This window comes from Hemiscyllium ocellatum, chromosome 21 (assembly GCF_020745735.1).
Source record: "Hemiscyllium ocellatum isolate sHemOce1 chromosome 21, sHemOce1.pat.X.cur, whole genome shotgun sequence".
Lineage (NCBI taxonomy): Eukaryota > Metazoa > Chordata > Chondrichthyes > Orectolobiformes > Hemiscylliidae > Hemiscyllium > Hemiscyllium ocellatum.
The window spans coordinates 52131026-52153923 of record NC_083421.1 but is presented as its reverse complement, the minus strand read 5'-3'; the positions used below and the strand labels follow the sequence as shown (position 1 = coordinate 52153923).

The following is a 22898-nucleotide window of genomic DNA, read 5'->3' as shown; positions in this document are numbered from 1 at the left end:
AGTTTGTCTTGGGTGAAGCCTTTATAAGATGGGTAAAGGTTCTCTACAGCGACCCTCTCACTGCAGTCATCATCAATAGGGTATAATCAAGCAATTTTAGTATTTTTAGGGGCAGTCAACAGTGTTGTCATTGCTTTTTACATTGGTGATTGAACCGTTGGCGGAGGCCATGCATAGGGATCCTAATATATTGGCTCCAGAAGCGGGGTCAAAATTACACAAGATTTTATCGTATGTGGACAATATCCTAATTTCTTTTGTCAAATCCAACAGTTTCGTGCCTCGCTTGGTACACCTTTTCAGGGTACAAGATTTATTTTGCAAAATCAGAGACTATGCCTATGGGTGGTCTTACGAAGGTACAAGGTATTGAGGGTGAATCTCGATTCCCATTTAAGTAGTCACGGGGATTTTTATGTATTTGGGCATGTTCATCACTCCAGTGTTTGATCGGTTGTTTAAAGCTAATTTTGTTCAATTATTTGACAAAATCAAAGAAGATCATCAAAGATGGGAGGTACTTCCGCTCTTATTAAGTTGAATATTCTCCCCTGTTTGTTGTACCCTATATGAATGCTCCCCCTGATTTTCGATAAGCAAACGTTCAGGAGACTGAATGGTTGGTTCAGCTCTCTTATTTGGTATCATAAGTGGTCCCTTATTAAATTAGCTAAATTGCAGTTGCCTCACAGATTGGGGGGCGTGGATCTCCTGGACATTAAAACCTATCAACTGAGCTCACTTTTATCTTACGTGAGTGACTGGACTTGTGGGGACCCTCTTTCAATATGGTTAGATATTGAAACCTCGCAGGCAAAGTGCCCCCTTACGAGCTTGCTGTTTTTGGACAAAATGAGGACTGTTAAGGAATATTGCCATAACCCAATAGTTATCAATATTGTTAAAGCATGGAGGGCAATTCGGCAGAGAGCAAGCAATATTGGCAAAACATCTTTTCTTACACCTATAATGGGTATGCCAGGTTTTTAACTGGGGATGATGGATTCAGTATTCAAGTTCTGGGCAGCTAGGGGTGTGTCTTGTATGGGTGATTTATTTGAGGGAGTCTTTTGATCAGTTAGTGCAGAAATACAAGCTATCTAGCCAGGACCTCTTTTGTTTTTTTTTTCAAGTTTGGGATTTTATTCAAAAAAAGACTCCACTTTTGACTGATCCCTACAAATCCGACATAGAGAAGAGGCTGCTCAGTGCTAACAGTGCACTTTCTGTCAGCAATATCATCAACTGGGGGTGGCCCCTCATATGAGTTTGATCAGCTTTGCAGGCTGTGAGAGAGAGAGAGAGCTAGGCATTGAGGTCTCCTCAGAGGCTTGGGAAGATATTTAGGAAAACGCAAGAAAGATATCAATTTGCAATAGGATCCATGCTTTACAGTTGCAGATTCTCCACAGGGTCTGCTTGGCTCCAGATTTAAACCAGGAGTACCTTCAACATGCCCTAAGTGTAAAGTTAGTATGGGCACCCATTGTCTCTGGTCCTGTGGCAGGCTTCAAATATACTGGAGCGCTGTGGCAAGTACAATGGAGGGGATTTTGAGTGTAAGGATGGAGAAGGATCCAATCTCTCTTCTTCTTGACCTGCCCAGTGTATTCCCTGTAGATGCGCATAAGAAAAATCTTATCAACATCCTTTTTGCGCAAGAAAGAATACCTTTGTTGGGTGTCCGGAAATCCCCCAGGCCTGTTGAGTTGGTGTAAGGTTTTTATGGAACATATCCCCTTGCATCTACTTACAAGTACGGTACACCACAAAACTGAGAATTTCTATAAGACATGGCGGCCCTTTTTGGAATACCTGGACACAGATTTGTCTGCCACACTAATGAGGGCTTTTATATAGCTGTAACGATTGTGTTTACAGATCTGATATCCAGATGGGTGAGCTGCGAACGTATGAATTATGGAAATTAAGGCTCTCGATATTTTGAGAGTTAGTGTTTTGGTTTGCTAAGCTGTATTATTATTTATTTAGTTAATTAGTTAGTTGAGATTTTTATTTTTATATATATATATATTTATACATTTGTGCATGAGGGTGGTTTGGGTTTTTAAAACTTTTTTGTGTTTTTTCTTTGTATTGTTTTGTATTTGTTGTAATATTAAAATATCTATTTTTCAATAAAAATATATTTTTAAAAAGTCCTTCCAAACTAGGATAATTTACATTATCACTGTTTTGAAACAATTAAATTGAGCTGAAAAGATATTTTGCTCAAGATTAGAAAAAAAAATTCTTTTTATTATGGTTTTACACATCAAGATTACTTCTTGCTCTCATTGCTGTGTAACAGATTTTATCATTGTTATCTAATACGTATAAGAATTATTCAATTTAGAACTTAGTTATAAGATGATTAAGGTTACACTTTTGTAAAATCTCAAGGCATGGCACTATATTTTCCAGCTGTTTTTATTGTATATTTTCTTGGACACAAAAGTGCAAATTGTCTGAGAATAAAGAAGTATCCTTACCCTTTACCAAAAAAAAAGGTTGCTCTTACTGGTATGCAGGCAAGGAATCAAGATGATCCAACCTTACTATGTAATATTTATAACTTTGGTGTTCCCTGATCATGCTGAGACAGCTTGGAGATCATTAATTTTTTCAAGTTCTTCCCGTAGCAAATGATTTCAATAGAAGCATCTGTGAGGTAATCCATTTTGGATCTGAAAAGGTTTAATTATTTTTTATTCATCCATGGGAAGGACATTGCTGGTTAGGACAGCATTTAGTGCTGATTTCCTTCCCTATAGGACATTAGTGAACCAAGCGGGGGTTGGGGGGGTGCTGGATTCCTGACTATTAGCAATGGTTTCATGATCATTGTTAGACTCCTAATTTCAGATATTTTTAATGGTGTTCAAATTCCACCATCTGCCATGGCAGTATTTGAACCCAGGTCCCTAGAACATGACCTGGGTCTCTGAATTAATAGGTCTAGTGATAAAACCTGATTGCTTTTTAACCGCAGCTTGCTCTGCCAAATAAGAGAGTGATGTGGGGATGCCAGTGTTGGACTAGGATGGACAAAATTAGTAGTCACATAACACCAGGTTATAGTCCAACAGGTTTACTTGAAATCACAACATCAGCTGAAGTGGCCCACTTGATTTCAAAATGTTGAACTATAACCTGGTAGTGTGTGACTCCTGAATGTAAGAAATTAGTTAAAAGTCAACTGCATTGCTATGTAAGTGATTATATAGGCCAGACCAGTAAGGATGGCACATTTTCTTCCATAAAGCCCATTATAAAAGAATCACAATCAATGACAGTTTAATGACAATTATTACTAAGACTAACTTTATATTCTGGATGAATTAATTAAATTTAAAGTCCAGTTGCCGTGGTGGGACTTGAACCCATGCCTCTACAGTATTAACTCTAGGTTAATGTCCAATGATATTACCACAATACCACTAGCTCCCCTTGAAGTAAATAAACTTACAGAGCTATGGGATAGAGTGGAGGAAAAAAGAACTGATTAGATTGGTTCACAAAGAGATTCAGTGGGCCAAATGGCTTTCTTCTGAGCTGTAAATGACAATACCTCTCTAACAAGTTTAAGTGGCTAAATGGCCTACTCCTGTTCTTATTTACTTCCTATAGATTTAAAGCTTTCATCTGGTTATTTCTTTCTTTCTTTATTGGAATTCCTTTAGATTTTGGCACATGAAGCAACAGTGTCAAATAAGTTCACCAAATGTCAAATAAGTCAGCACAATGCTAACATATAACTAAAACAAAGACTTTTTTATAGAAAGAGTTTGAAAGGCTCCAAATAAACTAATTGTCCAGCAGACTGACTTATGTTGAGTATTAATGCTGGCCTGGTTTTAAATCCAGCCCCAGACAGATGGGATGAAAGTCTCTGACAGCTGTCAAGGGTCCTAAATGAAATCAGTTTGGGTAGTGTCAAGCCAATTCCCGACAGTCTCAAGTTCTACAAAATTGGCTTCAGATTCAGTGCAACTGGCAGTAAATGGTCGATCATAATCAGACAAGCCATAAGGGTAGTTAAAGTGGGAGATGGCAATGCTGCACTGATTTAATAAGGAATTCTTTGAAGCTCCAATGTGGTATATTAATAACTGTTATTTACAATATACCTGAGCACAATACTCTTGCTGATTACAAAGAAAACAAATATTTCATATTCCAGCAACTTAAGTAATATAAAACTCTGCAAGAAAATGAAAAGGTTTATTCTTTATAATCATAAAGGAAGAGAGTGATTGAATTTGATTCCCTTAATTTCTACCACTGACTAGTTTTTATCACATATTCATTAGAAGGTTGTGGGCATGATGGCTAGGCCAGCATTTACTGACTATCATTAATTGCCCTTCAAAAGATGGCGGTGAGCCTTCTTGACCTGCTGCAGTCCATGAAGTATAAGTACTCCCATAGTCCTGTAAAGGAGGGAGTTTCAGGATTATGACTCAGTGATGATGAGGGAATGGAAACATGGAACCTGGTTTTCCACTATACCATCCAAAAGATAGCAGAGCATGCATGCCTTCCAATCATAATAGCTGCAGTTATTTAACATTCTGAAGAGTATTAACTGGCTGGAGAGAGGGATTCCACATTTCACTAAGGTGGAAGTCCTTCCTCAGATTACCCACCACAGATCTTTAGGCCCTAGAGTACCAGTGACAGGAGGTGAGACCAGAGGTTTGGGGTTAATAGGGGTTTGAAGATCTTGATGGAAAGGTCAGACAAGCAGGAGAGAAGAATCACATGGATGGGTGAAAATGTAAAAAGGGGAACGTTAAGGGAGATATGCTCGAGTGGGAAGACGAGTGGGTAAATTGAATAAGAGGCAGTGTAAGGCACTACTGCTCTCAAGATCAGTGGCACTTAACCTTCCAGCCGGTGACTCCTTTCAAACTTTAAATGAGGACACATATTGCATCTCTCAATCAGCAGCCCATAAGCACATTTGTGAATTCACTGATTACATTGATAAGAAATCAGCACAGTTTGTCCAGTTCACCATAGACCGAAGGACCCAAGGTGCCTGAGATGTCGGGTTTGCAACCATTGTTGGGTTCCCATAGATACAAGGGGTCAACTGCACACATGACAATCAGAGCTTCATCACATTAATCAACCAGATTCCTAAACAGAAAGAGATTTCACTCTCTCAATATCCAGCTCCTTTGTGATTACAGGCAACAATTTCTGTAGCTCTGTGCCCGCTATCCAGACAGCTGTCATACTGGTTACAATTTGCACAGTTCCCAGGTTGCTCAAATGTTTGCTCCAGGGTTAGCTTGTGGGTGAGAAGCAGACATAGCTAATGATCTCAGTGCACATACTTCAGACTGATGCTGAAAAATGCTACAATTCTGCTCATATCTTTACGAGGGCCATCACTGAATAGAAAAGTAGCCTTCAGAAGTTGTGCTTCTGTTGCCTGGACCACTCAGGAGGGATACTCTAGTGCTTAATAGACAGGGTCTTAAGGACTGTGACTGTCACTGTGCCCTGCACAGCAAAGCTTAACGACTAGGTAAGAACTGAGAAGAGGGAGAGATGGGCAGTCACCTGTTTCTTCAAATCTTGGTGATGAAGGAGCCAATGCTAATGATAAGGACGCTGAAGAAGACAAGGCAATAGTGAGTCATGGCAGACAGACCATAAGATGTAGGAACAGAAGTAGGCTATTCCACCATTTGATCACTGCTTATATGTTTCTCAACCCCATTCTCCTGCCTTCTTCCTGTAACCTTTGATTCCCTCCTAATCAAAAATCTATCTCTGCCTCAAATATACTCAATGACTTGGCCTCCACAGCCTTCCAAGACAATGCATTCCACAGATTAACTATCCTCTGGGTGAAGGAAAATCCTCATTTTAGTTCCCTTCACTCTGAGGCTGTGCATCAGGTCCCGGTCTCTCCATCTAGTGGAAATATCTTTTCCATGTCCACAGTGTCCAGGCCTCTCTGTATTCTATAAGTTTCAATGAGATCTCATCTCATCCTTCTAAACTCCACTGAGTACAGATCCAAGAGACCTCAACTGCTCTTCATATGACAAGCCCTTCGTTCCTGAATCCTTCATGGAAATCTCAGCTGGACTCTCTCCAAGGCCAGCACATCCTTCCTTAGACACGAAGCCCAAAACTGCTCACAATATTCCAAAAATGGTCTGAGTTTTATACAGCTTCAGAGGTACATTTCTGCTCTTGTACTCTAGTCCTCTCAAAATGAATGGTAACAATGAATTTGCCTTCCTAACTGCTAACTGAACCTGCATGTTAACCTAAAGAAAATCCTGAACTAGGACCATAAGCATGTATAAATGTGCATAGTAAGTACAATCATTCTCAGACCTGGACGGGGATTAATCTGACATAAGGACCCTGACCTCCTTTGGAGGAGTGAGGTGTTGAGCTGGCAGGAGAGGAATGGGAACTAGGGTGTGCTGGAGAGGAGGTTGAATATTTACAGCCACCTAGTGATAAAGCCTCAATCAATGCAAATCAAACACACAATACTTTAATAAAACTTTAGTATGTGTGGCAGTACATGACATCAACAAATCTTCATGTCGAGGACTACATGCTGAAGGCACTGAAGTTGAGGCAGCTACCACCAAGGCTCAATAGGGAAAGACCACTGTCTGAGGTCTTTCTGCCAAAGTATAACAGGGGTCCATTCAGTCATCACACCCTCTCCCAAAATGAACATAAATAGTTTACTGATATGTATAAAATATCTTGATTTTGCAACTGTAGAGAAGCTGAAAAATGTCAAAAATTCCAATGTGCTGTTTATCTTTTGTCTCCGCAAAGACTGTACAGAACTGATTTAGAACTTCACAGATTTTTTTTAAGAATAAAGTATACTTTCAAAATAAAAATATCTCCGATCATATTTTGTTACTGTATCCTTATCCCATGAAAACTTCTGGTGAAAAGCCATTAGATGTGTGCATTTTCCTAGTTGTGAACAAAGTGGAGGGATCTGATGGTGTGACAGTATGTCAGCTGCTGAATATTGTAGCGTGACAGGCAATATGTCTGTGGTGAAAGTAGTACTACCCTGGTAGTTGCAATAAGTGACAGATGTTGTCTGTATATTAGACATCTAATTGATATACCTAGCAGCCAATCTATGTGGGACAGTCCATTTCTGTGGCACGTTTACAGTACTCATGCTCACTCATAGGGGAAAGAAATATTGAATAGACAGTGCATTGCTAGCTGAGCATAACAGATGATTTGTTCTCTTATGGTACTCAACTTAGGTTCTCATCTACTATCCACAGGTCCTGACCTCCACAGCCATCTCTGTTCAGTCTGTATTCATCAGTCAGAAAGGCCACTTGCTGCTATCCCAAGGGAAAAGAATTTCCCCTCTCTCCTGAATGAGCTTCAGGAGGACCTTGAGGGAGGTGTTTCTGAAATGTCGCCTTGTGTCAGATATCTCCAGGGTGAATTGGAAGATGATGAGGGGTTAAGTGATGCTCCTAGATTGCAAGAAGTGCATTGCTTTGTCAATATGGTGCCTTAGGAAGTGGGCCCAGAAGGTCCCTGGCACAGAACGTCATGCCTGCCTGCATATAAAATTTAGTGCTTGACCCATGCATGCTCATGTAATGAGCTGAGAAGAATGTAATTGCGCAAGAAAATCCAAATAGAAATACCTTCCGTTTTTAGGTTTACCTTCACACTTTATCTCAGATAAAACAGAATCCCACATTCAAAGAGGCCAGTATGATGTCACCACGTCACCCTTTATTTACATGTGCACAGTACTTAACACTGATCCAGCTAGCACAGAAACAGCTCTCAAAGTGAACTGAACCTCTGACACTCCTGTTTATATCTGTCAAACAGGGCTCCCTGACTGGACCAGGTTAACAGCCCCAATTATTGAACTCATATTCTATAAAGTCCACCTGACTGACCTCTTTACAATCACTACACATCCAATGAGTAGAGATCACTTTAATTCAATTCAGCAGTGTTTTACTTGCACTTTCTTCAATTTAGGTTGCTTTATTCTCCATTCAGAATGTAGTTTCCTTTATAGTGGCAAAACCAAATGCAAACTGGATGACCACTTTGCAGAACATCTCCGCTCAGTCTGTAAGAAGGACCTCGACCTTTCAGTTGCTTCCAATTTCAACAAACCATCTTGCTCTGATGCTAACATTTCTGTCCTGGGCCTGCTACAATGTTCCAATGAAGAACAAAGCAAGTTTGAGGGACAACACGTCATTTTCAGTTTAGGCACTTTGCATTCTCCAGGAATCAATATCGAATTCCATAAATTTAGATCCTGACCATATCTGTTCTACACTTTTCTTACATTCTTGCATTTGTTACATTCCCTCCACCACCCCACACCCTACCTTGTCATGTGTGTGCCCTGCTTACTTTGCCCTCAGTAGAAAGGCCCCATTCTCTCCCTTTCACAACTTAATTTACACTCATTTTACATCTCTTTTTTTCTCTTTCACCACCATTAACAACTACTTTGTCTTTTGCACTGGGCCTGTATACCATTTCACCCTACCACCACTTCTGTCAAAAGTATAGAAGGACTCATTTTCCCACTCCATTCAATTCTGAAGAAGAGTTATGCTGTACTCAAAATGTTAGCTTATTTCCGTCTCCATAGATGCTGTCAGATCTGAGGAGTTTCTCCAACGTTTTTTGCATTTGTTTTGCAGTTCCAGCATCAGCAGTAATTTGCTTCTATTTTTATGTGGAATCCAGTTGATGGCTATGAATAGTTTTATTATAACAACAATTTAAGGGAAAAATGTGGAATTAAATTTCTTTTTCTGGGGTGCAATAATCTGATGACTTCATCCTATTTTTAAGATTAATTTTTAAGACTTTGCTTTTAGTTAATATTCTTATCCATGATAACTTACCAACATGTTCTGGCGCAATTCCCATTTCTTGTAATGCAAGTGCCTGTTCTCTAGTTTTTGGGAAACCCACTAGGATCCAACCCTGAGACAACAAACAACCAAAGGGCACTTTGTTACAATTAGCGATATGAAAGGGAAGTATGTTTTAGAATTTACTACATAGGATGATATAAAACATACCATACAACTTTGTTAAGATCACAAAGTTAGTTTCATAATTCAGAAATTGGTAACTTTCTGACTCAACACATTGCATCCACATCAAGTTCTCCCATACATAAGACTTGGCTTTCAACTCTATGACTGAATAGGTTTTGAGTAAGTTTAAACTTCACTCAAAATTACATCTTAACCTCAACTTCAGAAAAATATTTTGCTTCTACATTACCCACCAATCATCAAGGAGTAAACAACCATTAAAATAAACTCTATGAAATTTCTCTAATCCCACATGTATTCAAGTAAACCCCAGAATATTTAGTTCAAAAACACACAACACCAGGTGTGTTTAACAGGTTTATTTGAAAGTACTAACATTTGGAGTGCTGCTCCTTCATCAGGTGATTGTGGAGCAGAATCATATGCACAGAATTTATAGCAACAGGATTATACAAATTAAACAATATTAAACAAATTTAGTTTGAGTCTTTCATCTTTTAGAATGATCATGTTGGTTTTGGTTCCTTCACATGTAAATCCAAGAACTTTTTTAAAGTTACATTCTCGGAATAGCTTTTAACAATGATGCCATCTCAGCTTAGATATTGCATTGAAGGTGTGAAGTTAAAGTCTGTCTGTGTTCTAATGTTAGGTCAGACTGATTCTATTTCTAAAGTGGGATTTACAGAAATTTACATGGATTTATACAGTTTTTGAGCAAAATAAAATGTAATTCTGCAATTACAAATTCACCCCACAAACTTGTATGTATGTGTGTATATGCAGGGGAAACTGAGTGAGTATGCATATGGGGGTGTGCGTGTCGGTGAGAGAAAGTGTATGTGTGTGTGAATGTAATAGGGTATAAGTCTGTGAGAGGGTGCGTGTATGGGTTTCAATGTGGGGGTATATGTGCGAGCGTTTGAGGGAGAGTTTGTGTATGAGAGAGGGTGTGTGTGTGTGTGTGTGTGTGTGTGTGTGTGCGTGCATGCACATGCTTGTGTTTGTGTGTATAGTGCAATGGAGTCACCTGTAGTGCGCCAAGAACCCAAGGTCCCAGTTGAGGCCATCATCCTCTGCTCAGCCACTTTGCGTTGTTGCCTGTCCTGAGGTCTGCCTTGGAGAATGGTACACACACTCTCTCAGACATTCACACCCCCACAGACACATCCACATGTACACACTCACTCGGTCTCCCCTGCACTCACACACATATAAGTTTGTGGGGTGAATTTATAATTGCAGAATTACATTTTATTTTACTCAAAAACTGCATAAATCCATGAAAAAGTCTGTAAATCCCAGTTCAGAATTAGAATCAGTCTGACTTAATATTAGGACACAGACAGACTCTAACCTCACACCTTCAATGCGTTATCTGAGCTGAGATGGCACCTATTGTTAAAAGCTATCTCAAGAATGTAACTTTAAAAAGGTTCTGGGATTTACATATGAAGGAACTGAAACTAACATGATCATTCTAAAAGGTGAAAGACTCAAGCTAAATTTCTTTAATATTACATTCTATGACACTGTAATCCTGTTGCTATAAATTCTGTGTCATATGATTCTGCTCCACAACCACCTGATGAAGAAGCAGCGCTCCAAAAGCTAGTGCCTCCAAATAAACCTGTTAGACTATAACTTGGTGTGGTGTGATTTCTAACTTTGTCCACCCCAGTCCGGCACTTCCAAACCTGAATATTTATACCTCTATGAACCAAATTTAACTTCTATTCAGTATTGATCTACAAGCCCTCGTTCACTTTTCCAAGATTGAATGAACTGTTATGTTTCAGAAATTTTTCAAGCACCTGAGTTTTGCTACAAAGAACCTTTACTCAATATTTTCTGAATGGGAGAAAGTAGAATAGCATTTAGTATTTTTGGTTAGACTATTTTTCATGTATTCACCACTTCATTAAAATGTTTTTAAATCTTCAGTCTCACTTGATTATCACCATTTTCCCACATCATTATAGAGTCATTGAACATTTCAGTAGGTATCCTATCTAGAAGCACTGTTTAAATCTATATCTCATGTATCTACTCTCTTCTAATTTCTGATCTCTGTAAAGGTCATATATATTTCATAGAGTCATTCAGCATGGAAATAGATCCTTTGGTGTCCCCAATCCTATCTCACTTGCCTGCATTTGGACCATAATCTCTCTGAACCTTTCCTATTCATGTCTAGATTAGAGTGGTGCTGGAAAAGCACAGCAGGTCAGGCAGCATCCGAGGAGCAGTACCTATCCAAACGTCATTTAAATGTTGTAACTGCATTTGCTCATACCACTTCCTCTGGCAGTTTATTCTCTATACGCACCACCTTCTGTGTGAAAAGGTTACCTCTCAGGTCCCTTTTAAAACTTTCCCTCTCTCACCTTAAACCTAAGCCTCCGGTTTTGAACTCCCCACCCTGGGGAAAAGAAATCTTTGTTATTAACCTTATTTATGCCCTTCATGATTTTGTAAACCTCTGTAAGATCACCCCTCAACCTCTACACTCCAGAGAGAAAGGTTCCAGCTTAACAAGCCTCTCTTGCCTCCCAATTCCCTGGATAACTCCCTATTTGATTTTTTTTCCTTCTCCTTTGCCCATCTCAAAGCACTGAGATTGCACTGGCTAAAGTGATGAACAGTGTTGGAGGACTGTACCTATCTTGCTCTCTCTGCAATTATATAGACTGTACAATCTTTAACTATCTCCTTTCTCTTGTATGAATTTATTTCTACCTGAGTAAATGCAGGTAACACACCTAAAGGAGTGGTTTTTCATCCCAACACTGCATGATACCTCTAAAAGTCTTGGCACCTTCCTTTTCCTCATCTCCACAGGGTCACATCTGAAATGTATGTCAATGACATCTATTGGTATCTCGATCACTTCCATTGATTGGTCCATGGTGTTAGACTCCATGTCCAATATTCAGCCTTTGCTCAATGACTACCAAGCTACTGGTTTCAATCCTCATCATTGTCTGTAGCAAGAATACAGACTATCCCCCATTCACAGGGAGAGCCACATGTTGCGAAACGTCGACATCCCTATTCAACCCCAAACTAAGCTTTAAAGCTTGCTCATTGGCAGGAGCTTTTATCTCCACCTCTACAAATAACTGCCTCCATCTACAGCTCAATACCTTCGACATTGAAACTTCAATGTCTGTCTCTAGACCTTTTTCTCAATGCCTTTTTCACTTTAAATTCTTAATTCTTAAACTATTAATTACTGCATTATGTGGATGAAATAAAATAGAATTACCAGTGACAACACAGGATTGTGTGATTGTACTGGAACATATTCCTGTTCATCTTTCTTTCAAATGTGTATTTTAAAATGATCCTCCACAATAAACCCACTAGTTTTAGAAAACAAAACTTTACTTCTGACTGAATTTGGAAATTCTTTAAATTACTTTGCACAATATTCAAATTTAACTGCTCATTTTTAAACATTTTTATTTCCATATTATGTGAGGATATACTATGATTACATTACAAATATAATTGTGTTGGGTGTCAGTCAGCTCAGTTGACTTGATGGCTGGTTTGTGCTGCAGAGTGATGGACCCTCCTTCCCAAACCCTTACCTGAGGCATGGTGACCGTCAGGTTAAACTACCATCAATTATTCCTCTCTCTCTCTCTTTTTTTCTCTCTCTCTCTCTCTGTCTGAGGAGAAAGAAGTCTAATGATCCAGTAGGACTTTACCTTTTATGACTGTATTTTTGTGTTTCCACACTCAAACTCATAGAGTAATTATATTTGTGATTAAGCATTGATAATATGTTAGGAAAATGAAACAATAAGATCTGCAAAGCAACTTCAATTCATTGAAATTAAATCTATAAATTTTCAGATAGGATCCAGCAAATATTTTTCAAGCTCCAGAAATACCATTTTGCAAATAAATTAGAGTTCTCTATCACTTTTGCTTTAGTCTTTTGCTTGCAGACATAGTGTAAGATAGCAGAATGAGAAGAAATTTACTAAACTGAATCAATCAGTCTAATAATGTAAAAATATAAAAAGCAACTACAGTGTTAATAAAATAAAGCAAAGGAATAAGAATTAACACAACAATAAAAATCAGCAAAAAGCACAGGCTCGTTAGTTACAAATGAGAGCATCTTGCTAATAGAATACTCACTCTTAGGACTGCATGCTATAGCACAGCTGAAAATAGTCATTTCCCAAATGCCCTTGTTAAAGTAAATGTAAATGTATTACCAGACCTCACTCTGTGAAAATCCACATTTATAGATATAAATATTATCTCAAGAGCACTCTTTATTAAAATTGCAATGTGTTTTGAATTGTAGAGTAGTGACAGGCTAATTCACAATATTGAAGACAAGTATTGATGAAATAAGAATTTAAAGGAACTTACAGATTCCAATTAACTAACACGGTTCTCTATGAAAATAAATGATGAATGCTCCAAATGCATTTCATACAAAATAAACTTTTTACTCAAGATATACTTCACCTTGTAAAACTTAACACTCCTGTCTTCGAATACTATAAACAAACTCTCAAGGCAAAAAATTTAAAGAAGCAAATGTATTTACTCATGAACATAGATTTAGGGTGAGACAGGAAAGATATAAAAGAGACCTAAGGGGCAAGCGTGGGTTTCCTCCGGGTGCTCCGGTTTCCTCCCACAGTCCAAAGATGTGCGGGTCAGGTGAATTGGCCATGCTAAATTGCCCGTAGTGTTAGGTAAGGGGTAAATGTAGGGGTATGGGTGGGTTTCGCTTCGGCGGGTCGGTGTGGACTTGTTGGGCCGAAGGGCCTGTTTCCACACTGTAAGTCTAATCTAATCACTAAAAAACAATAAAAGGTTGTTCTGTATTTATCCTGAGTGTCTTCTGTATAGATCTAGACTTCAACAAATGCCAAATATATCCAAAAGGATAAAAAAAAAATTTATGAATGGGTAGGTGAGCCAGAATTAGAATTTTTCATCCAAGTATTTTGAAACTTTGCAATAATATGGAGCTTCTAAAGTTACATTCCAAATATGATTATGCACATAATAGTCTTGTGTTTTAGAACTTATTCAGAGTCATAGAGATGTACAGCATGGAAACAGACCCTTCGGTCCAATCTGTCCATGCCAACCAGATATCCCAACCCATATCCTGGCCCATATCCCTCCAAACCCTCCCTATTCATATATCCATCCAAATGCCTCTTAAATGTTGCAATTGTACCAGCCTCCACCATATCCTCTGGCAACTTATTCCATACACGTACCACCCTCTGCATGAAAAAGTTGCCCCTTAGGTCTCTTTTATATCTTTCCCGTCTCACCCTAAATCTATGCCCTGTAATTCCGGATTCCCCAACCCCAGGGAAACGACTTTGTCTATTAATCTTATCCATGCCCCGCATAATTTTGTAAACCTCTATAAGGTCACCCCTCAGCCTCCGACGTTCCAGGGAAAACAGCCCCAGCCTGTTCAGCCTCTCCCTGTAGCTCAAATCCTCCAACCCTGGCAACATCCTTGTATAACTTTTCCGAACCCTTTCAGGTTTCACAACATCTTTCCGATAGGAAGGAGACCAGAATTGCACGCAATATTCCAACAGTGGTCTAATCAATGTCCTGTACATCCGCAACATGACCTCCCAACTCCTGTACTCAATACTCTGACCAATGAAGGAAAGCATACCAAATGCCTTCTTCACTATCCTACCTACCTGCGACTCCACTTTCAAGGGACTATGAACCTGCACTCCAAGGTCTCGTTGTTCAGCAACACTCCCTAGGACCTCACCGTTAAGTGTATAAGTCCTGCTAAGATTTGCTTTCCCAAAATGCAGCACCTCGCATTTATCTGAATTGAACTCCATCTGCCGCTTCTCAGCCCATTGGCCCATCTGGTCATGATCATGTTGTAATCTGAGGTAACCCTCTTCACTGTCCACTACACCTCCAATTTTGGTGTCATCTGCAAACCTACTAACTGTACCTCTTATGCTCACATCCAAATCATTTATGCAAATGACAAAAGGTAAAGGACCCAGCACCGATCCTTGTGGCACTCCACTGCTCACAGGCTTCCAGTCTGAAAAACAACCCTTCACCACCACCCTCTGTCTTTACCTTTGAGCCAGTTCTGTATCCAAATGGCTAGTTCTCCCTGTATTCCATGAGATCTAACCTTGCTAATCAGTCTTCCATGGGGAGCCTTGTCGAACGCCTTACTGAAGTCCATATAGATCACATCTATTGCTCTGCCCTCATCAATCTTCTTTGTTATTTCTTCAAAAAACTCAATCAAGTTTGTGAGACATGATTTCCCATGCACAAAGCCATGTTGACTATCCCTAATGAGTCCTTGCCTTTCCAAATACATGTACATCCTGTCCCTCAGGATTCTCTCCAACTTAAACTTTCTAGAAAGGGTTTTAAAATTGCTTTGGAAAATGTTCTGTCACAATAAAATAGAAGAACTTGAAAGCCTCTCAAATAGCACATAAAACCCAAAAGAATTACAACTGCTGTAAATCAGAAACAAAACCAGAAGTTGCTGGAAAAGGTCAGTAGGTCTGGCGGCATCTGTGAAGAGAAATCAGAGTTAATGTTTTGGGGCTGGTGACCCTTCCTCAGAACCCAGTTCTGACTTCTGAGGCAAGGTTACCAGACCTGAAATGTTTACTCTGACTTCTCTTCATAGATGCTGCCAGACATGTTGAGCATTTCCAGCAACTACTGTTTTTGTCTTCAGATAGCACAACCTGGCTAAAAACAAAGTGGAAAAGAGATAATAACCAAATTGCAGGATAAGCTTTCAAATCAGATTCCCATGACCTCCTGGGATCTTGAGATTTTTTGATAGCATTGATTTCCTGTATTTACAATGTTCTTGTTGCTGGAGATAAATTATGCTTTTTTTAATTGTAGTTATGGGAAGAATTTCACAGTTCCAGTGGTAGATTTATAAGTGGTGACATTTATAAAATCTAGCAAACGGCCTGCCCTTTACCTCTATGCTTGTCCCCAACCTGTGTGCCATACCATGGGGTTCAATGAAAGCACTAGGCCAATTAATGGCTACCCTCACATCAGTTGCTCTTTTGTTGTGGCATGTATGCCATGCAGCTGTCGATGCATGGGCTGGTGACAGGCAGGTGGGGGTGGAGATAATTCTTTTGGGGGCCCCTGTACCCAGTAGGGGCACCCCCTTTCCCCAGGTCATTCTTATACTAATGCTGTCCCCAGCTTCTCAAATCTTGCTCCAGCTAGCCTGCCTAGTCCCACTAATAGCCCAGTCTTACCTTCACTCTGATCTCCAGTATGTCCTCTACTTTAGTTTTCCTGCAATCCCAGCCTTGGCTACTGTTCAAACTTGGGACTACAAAACTTCCCTCCCTAAGGAGGGTCTTCATCCTAGATGGGGGAGGAAGTCTCAGCCTTAGCCAATCAACATCCTGCAGTATATCTGATGGCTGTGGGACAGCTGGTAATGGCAGGAGTGTGTTATCTGCTGACACTTGGGTTGATGGGTGAAAAAAAAACAAATCATCCAAAAAATCCTGCTCTGCATTATATTTTCCTTTGGATAACTGACAATGCCTAGATAACCAGGCTAGGTGTTCCCTGAGATTTTATGCGTGTTTGTCAAATAGAAAAATTAGATACCTACCTAGGAGTATAAATTCACTTCTGTACTGATTTACCAGTTTACAAATTAAACAAGATTAATACATTTATATGCAGTTCCCCAATCTCACATAAACCAGGTAAAAATCAGATGCTTATAATTCTCAACATGAAAGTCAGTGGTTACCTGGTGTCTCCAGCTTGCTGCTTGCTCCTTTGGCCCTCCATCTTGGACATCAGTGACCATCAGAGCATGTTACATGGGTAGTGACAGCAGGCACCTACCATTCCTGAATATTGGCATCTGACATGTATTAGCCTCACTTGCAGCATATCTTTCAAGACAATTGCAAGACAGTTCTACACTTCTGTGGTGCATTTTGGAGCACACCGGCACACATCTTTTACAGCAAGTTTATGACGTAATCCTCCTTTAACGTTGCTTACTTTCACCTTGATCGTCTTTGCTAAATGTCTGGTCTAAGTGCAAGTAACTTTGGTGGAAAGGGTGTGCAGAATGCAGCAATCAGTAATGATGCAGGAGAATCTTTGCGAAGAAATGTCATTGGAAACCTATAGGCCAGACATCTGAACCACTCTTCGAGTAATCCTGTGGTCCACTCAATGATTATCCTTGTGGTCTTGTGATATTGATTATGTCAATATTGTTCAGAAATAATGGTGTTTTGGAGAATATCATAAGCCAAGTGTGCATGATAGTGAATGATCAAACACTGAGGTTATGGTTCAATGTTGCAAAATAAAAACAATATGATGGCTGCCTGGATAACCTGTATAAAGGCATTTTTGTTTTGAGAAAAGCTAGAGTGTCACAACTTCCTTATGACAAATTCTGCAGGCTGGTGTTCCACTTCCATGATATCAATCTGCTGGTGGCCAATACTCCATGCAGGTAGAATGCTGTTTATTTCAAGGGCAAGGGAATATAGAAAGTAGTATTTTGTTATAACTTTGTATTGTATTGGTGAGGCCTCATTAGGAGTAACATGTACAATTTTGGCTTCATTTAAGAAAACATATAATTTTAAAATTAATTCATAGGACTTGAGTGTTGCTGGTTGGTCACTATTTTTTGCCCATCCCTAGTTGCCCTTGTGAAGGTGGAAGTGAGCTGCCTTCTCGAACTGCTGCAGTCCATGTATCTTGGGTTGACCCAGTGACAGTGAAGGAACAGTGATATATTTCCAATTCAGGATGGTGAGTGACTTGGAGGTGAACTTGCAGATGGTGATATTCCCATGTATCCGATGCCCTTGTCCTCCTAGATAGAAGTGGTCATGAATTTCAAAGATGCTGTCGAAGGATATTTAGTGCATTTCTGCAGTGCTAATTGTAGATCAGACAGACTGCTGCTTCTGAGCATCAGTGATAGAAGGACAAGGTCAAAAATCAAATAATACCAGGTTATAGTCCAACAGGTTTATTTGAAATTGCAAGCTTTCAGACCTCAGCTCCTTCCTTGGGTGTGGTATGATTAAGAGGTATAAGATACAGTATTTATAAGGAAAAAGTTAACAACTTTAAAATTAGCTGCCCTTGTTGAATCCTTAATCAGTTAGGAGGTAGACTGCTGATTGAAATGCAAAATCCAGATTTCTTTCAAGTCTTTTGCCCTGGAAAATCAAAGGTTTTATCAATGTACAAGAGGTGACACGTCAGGTTAGACAATGCGCATTAGGTGTGAGGGTCCGCTTTGAATTGGTCTGTTTTAAGCTGAGGTCAGGCGTTTTTTTGACAGAAAAGAATCTTGAATGAAATAATGTGTGTGTGTGTCTGTCTGTCTGTCTGTGTGTTTATAAGTGTGCCAGTGAGAGTATGTGAGTCTCTTTGCGGGAGTTTATAGTGTGGTGGGGTTACCTATAGTGTGACATGAACCCAAGATCACGGTTGAGGCTGTCTTCATGGGTACAGAACTTGGCTATCAGCCTCTGCTCAGCCATTTTGTGTTGTTACATATATTGAAGCCCACCTTGGAGAATGCTCACCTGAAGATCGGAGGTTGAATGTCTTTGACTGCCAGAGCATCCCAGTGGATATTTACAGATGTCGTGCCAATCAAACAGGCTGCTTTTTCCTGAATGGTATCAAGCTTATTGATTGTTGTTGGTACTGTACCCATCCAGGCAAGCAGGCAGTATTCCATTACACTCCTGACTTGTGCCTTATAGATGGTGAACAGGCTCTGTGGAGTCAGGTGTGTTATTTGCTGAAATATACCTAGCTTTTGATCTGCTCTTGTAGCCACTGTATTTATATGGTGAGTCCAGCTGAATTCCTTGTCAATTATATTACCAAAGATGTTGACAGTGAGGGATTCAGTGATGGTAAGACCACTGAGTGTTAAGGGGCGATGGTTAGTTGTCTATTATTAGACATCATTGTTGCCTGGCATTTGTGTGGTGTGAATGTTACTTGCCACTTCTCAGCCCAAGCCAGGATATTGTCCAGAGCTTGTTGCACTTGAACATGGGCTGCTTCAGTACTCCAGGTGTCATGAATGGTGCTGAACATTGTGCAATCTTTGGAGAACATCCCCACTTCTGACCTAATGATGGAGGCAAGGTCATTATATCCTAAGACACTCCTGCAGAGATATCCTGCAGTTGTGAAGACTAACCTGCAACGTGTCAGATATGACTCCAACCAACAGAGTGTATGCATGATTCCAGATTTGCTAGGGATCCCTTGATGCCACACATGATCAAATGCAGCCTTGATGACAAGGGCTGTCACTCCCATCTCACCTCTGGGATTCAGCTTGTTTGTCCATGTTTGAACCAAAGTTGTAATGTGGTCAGGAGCTGAGTGGCATCGGTGGATCCCAACTTGATCATTACTGAGCACGTTATTGCTGAGTAGGTATTGCTGATGACACCTTCCATCTCATTACTGATGATTGAGTGTAGACTGATGGGGTGGTAATTGGCTGGGTTGGATTTGTCCTGCATTTTGTGTACAGGACATACCTGGGCAATATTCCAATTGTTAGATAGATGCCAGTGTTGAAACCATACTGGAGCTTGGCTAGGGGACCGGCAAGTTCTGGAGCACAAGTCTTCAGTCCTATTGCTGGAATATTGTTAGGGGCCTTTGCAGTATCCAATGCCTCCAATCAGTTGGGTTATCACACGGAGTCAATCAAATTGGCTGATGATTGGTATTGTTGATACTGGGGACCACTGGAGGAGGTCAAGATGGACCATCTATTTGACACTTCGCCGAAGATTACAGTGAATGCGTCAGCTTTATACTTTGCATTTATGTGTTGGACTGTTCCATCACTGAGGATGCGAATATTTGTGGAGACTTGTCCTTCAGTGAGTTATTTAATTGTCCATGATTCATGACTAGATGTAGCAAGACCTTAGATCAGAGCTTAGATCTGATCTTTTAGTTGTGGGATTGCTGAGCTCTGTCTGTTACTTGATGCCTATGCTGTTTGGCATGCTATCCTGTTTGGTAGCTTCTCCAGGTTGATAATTTGTCTTTGATTATTCCTGTTGTTGTTCCTAGCATGCCCCCTTGCACTCTCAATTGATCCCCTGCCTTGAGTGTAATGGTTGAGTGGAGCACATGCCAAGCCATATTGCTACAGATTGTACTGGAAGAGCTATGCTATAAGAGTTCAGAAACAGTTCACTCAATGAGATGGGTGGCACTTACCTTATGAGGAAAGATTGGACAGGTGGGGCCTTTATCCATTGGAGTTTAGAAGAATGAGAGGTAATATTATTGAACCTTGTAAGATTCTGAGGTAATTTGCCATGGCAACTGCTTACTAGATGTTTCCTCTTGTGGAAGAGACTTGAACCAGGGTACATCATTTAAAATTAGGAGGCATTTTCTTTCTCAGAGGTCATCAGTCTTTGATAATCTCTTCCACAGAGAGCTGTGGAGACTGTGTTATTGAATGCTTTCAAGGCAGATGCAGATCAAGGAAGCAAGGGTGGGAATGTGGAGTTGAGGCAACAATCAAATCAGTTATGATCTTATTGAATGATAGAGCAGGCAAGAGAGGCTCAAATGATACACTTCTGCTCCAATTTCAAATATTCCCAAATCTCAACACATGGAAAATCAACCACTGCTGCAAACCATCCATCTTCAACTGTTAATACTAGTGAATAAGGTAATGTGCTGGTTACCCCTGGTAACAGGACATCATTAATCTGCTTAATTCAACCATATATTGTAGAATATACATGCAAGACATGTACTTATTTGCTTTATCAATGTTTTGTGCACTGGGCAGATTCCTGTGATTTTGTGTTAAAATGGCACTGCGATCTTGCATCATAGGACTCAATTTGCAATTATTCCTGAACTCTCTGCCTCTGGTAGACACCTCAGCCAAATGAAAAAAAATTGCAGTTAAATTAGTGGCTAGCAGTAAATACTCCCCAGCAATTTCAAGCCATCTACTCAATACCTGACAGGCAATTGGCGTAAGAATCACATCCAATACATTAAAGTAAATGTCTCTGCAGCGATTGTTCTATAGTCACTTCATTACATTCAGTGACATGAATAGAGAATATTTTTTTTTATTTCATTGTCAGCCGATATCGCTATTATGCATTGCAGATAAAGTAAAAAGAAAAATCTTTACACAATAACACATGGTTTATAGTTCTGCAATATTGTCAACTATATTTGATAATAAACTGAACAATACTGGAGAGAATCTCCAGCTTGTTTAGCCAAGGTTAATTGGCATTCAGATCATCCTTTCCTTACCTCCAGCGAGTTGGTTCTTTTTATCAGACATCAAAAGCCTGTGTACTCTGAGCTCCTTAAGCACAGCACTGATCTATGGACAGAACATCTGCATGTGCACAGGAACTGAGGAGGGACAGACAACTGAGCAGATGTCACAGGGAAAAGAGCTATCCTGGGAGTCAAATGGACGAGCATAAAACACACAGACTTGACCTAGCTCAATGTTAGACAACAATGTACAAAAGTTCATCCTAACTGGATTTCACACCTGATTGCACAAACACAAATTTAGTTATTAGGGGTTAATTGCATACCAGATATAAAAAGCAAACCAGACAGACTCTATTAAAAAGGAATTATAATTACAAGCCATTTACACATGGTCAGTGTCTGTGGCCAGCTCTATAACACTCTTGGCAAAAACTACATATTTATTTGGAAGATATTCACGAGCAAAAGTAAAACTAAAAATGACATCAGTCATATATATGCATGTATCTCAAATATATATATAATATATATCAGAAAAGCACAGTCAAGGAGTCTAAAATTGAAACATCTAAGATGTAGATCAATACTATTATGAATTTATATAATTAATTCAGAACAGTTATAATGCATTAGAGTCATATTCCTCATGTCACAGAGTGAGATGATTATTGGTCCAATTCCCACTCTGCTCAGTCTTCAATGTGAATTACACCAGCAGGGACATACCAAGTGCAGCCTGTTAATTTTCCTGCCAGGAAAAGAAAGATCAGAAGATAGTTTGGTTGGTTACATGGGGACACTTGTGGTTGTGTGGCAGTAAGTTATTTGTCCTTTCTGTCAGAAATATAGGCATAAAGGCCAGACAAAGAAGGAAACAGGTACTAATTTTCTATGAAATGTTAGATTTAAAAAGATCAACAGTATATGAAAATGTAACTTAATGTTAACATTTTCTTGGATATAATTGTATTATATATTGTAAATATTTTCTGAATACTTCTTTCAAACACATTCAGTAATATATATATGAAGCTTTATCTGCATTAGATTAGTTACAACATAAACCCATATGCTACTGAAGGTTAAATTCATCTAATCACTTTTTGCATTGAACTGAAAGTACCAGATGTGTGCTATTTATTTTTAATCTTCACAATATTGGAAATTTATTAAGTAACTCTCAAAATACATTTTATTAAAACATTTCAATACTCACATGCAGAAATCTATTATATTAAGGGTGTGATGACGTACAGAAATCAGAATACTACTTCATCCTCTTTTTCAAGTAAACTTTTGTAACAGAAAATTGGTTAATACATAATATAATGGAGGCTTTCAACAGAAAAAAAACTTGCATTGATATAAGTGCATTTAATCTAAGCTGCCAAGGTGCTTCACCAAAATGTTATCAGAACAAATGTGATATCTAACCTCAGCAGGAAATATTAAAACAGGGTGATTAAAAGCTTG

The 22898-nt window shown here is 39.4% G+C and overlaps 1 protein-coding gene across 2 annotated transcripts in view; it reads right to left on the bottom strand.

Annotated features, from left to right (window-relative positions):
• ak8 (adenylate kinase 8) overlaps positions 1-22898 on the bottom strand; it is a 159149-nt gene that overhangs the window by 109124 nt on the left and 27127 nt on the right. The window contains exon 4 of one of the 2 annotated variants that reach the window (XM_060841099.1): positions 8919-9000. The exons of the other annotated variant lie outside the window; for it this stretch is intronic. Coding sequence (XP_060697082.1) covers positions 8919-9000 — 82 coding nt within the window. The remainder of the gene's footprint in view (positions 1-8918; positions 9001-22898) is intronic. 2 annotated transcript variants of the gene reach the window in all.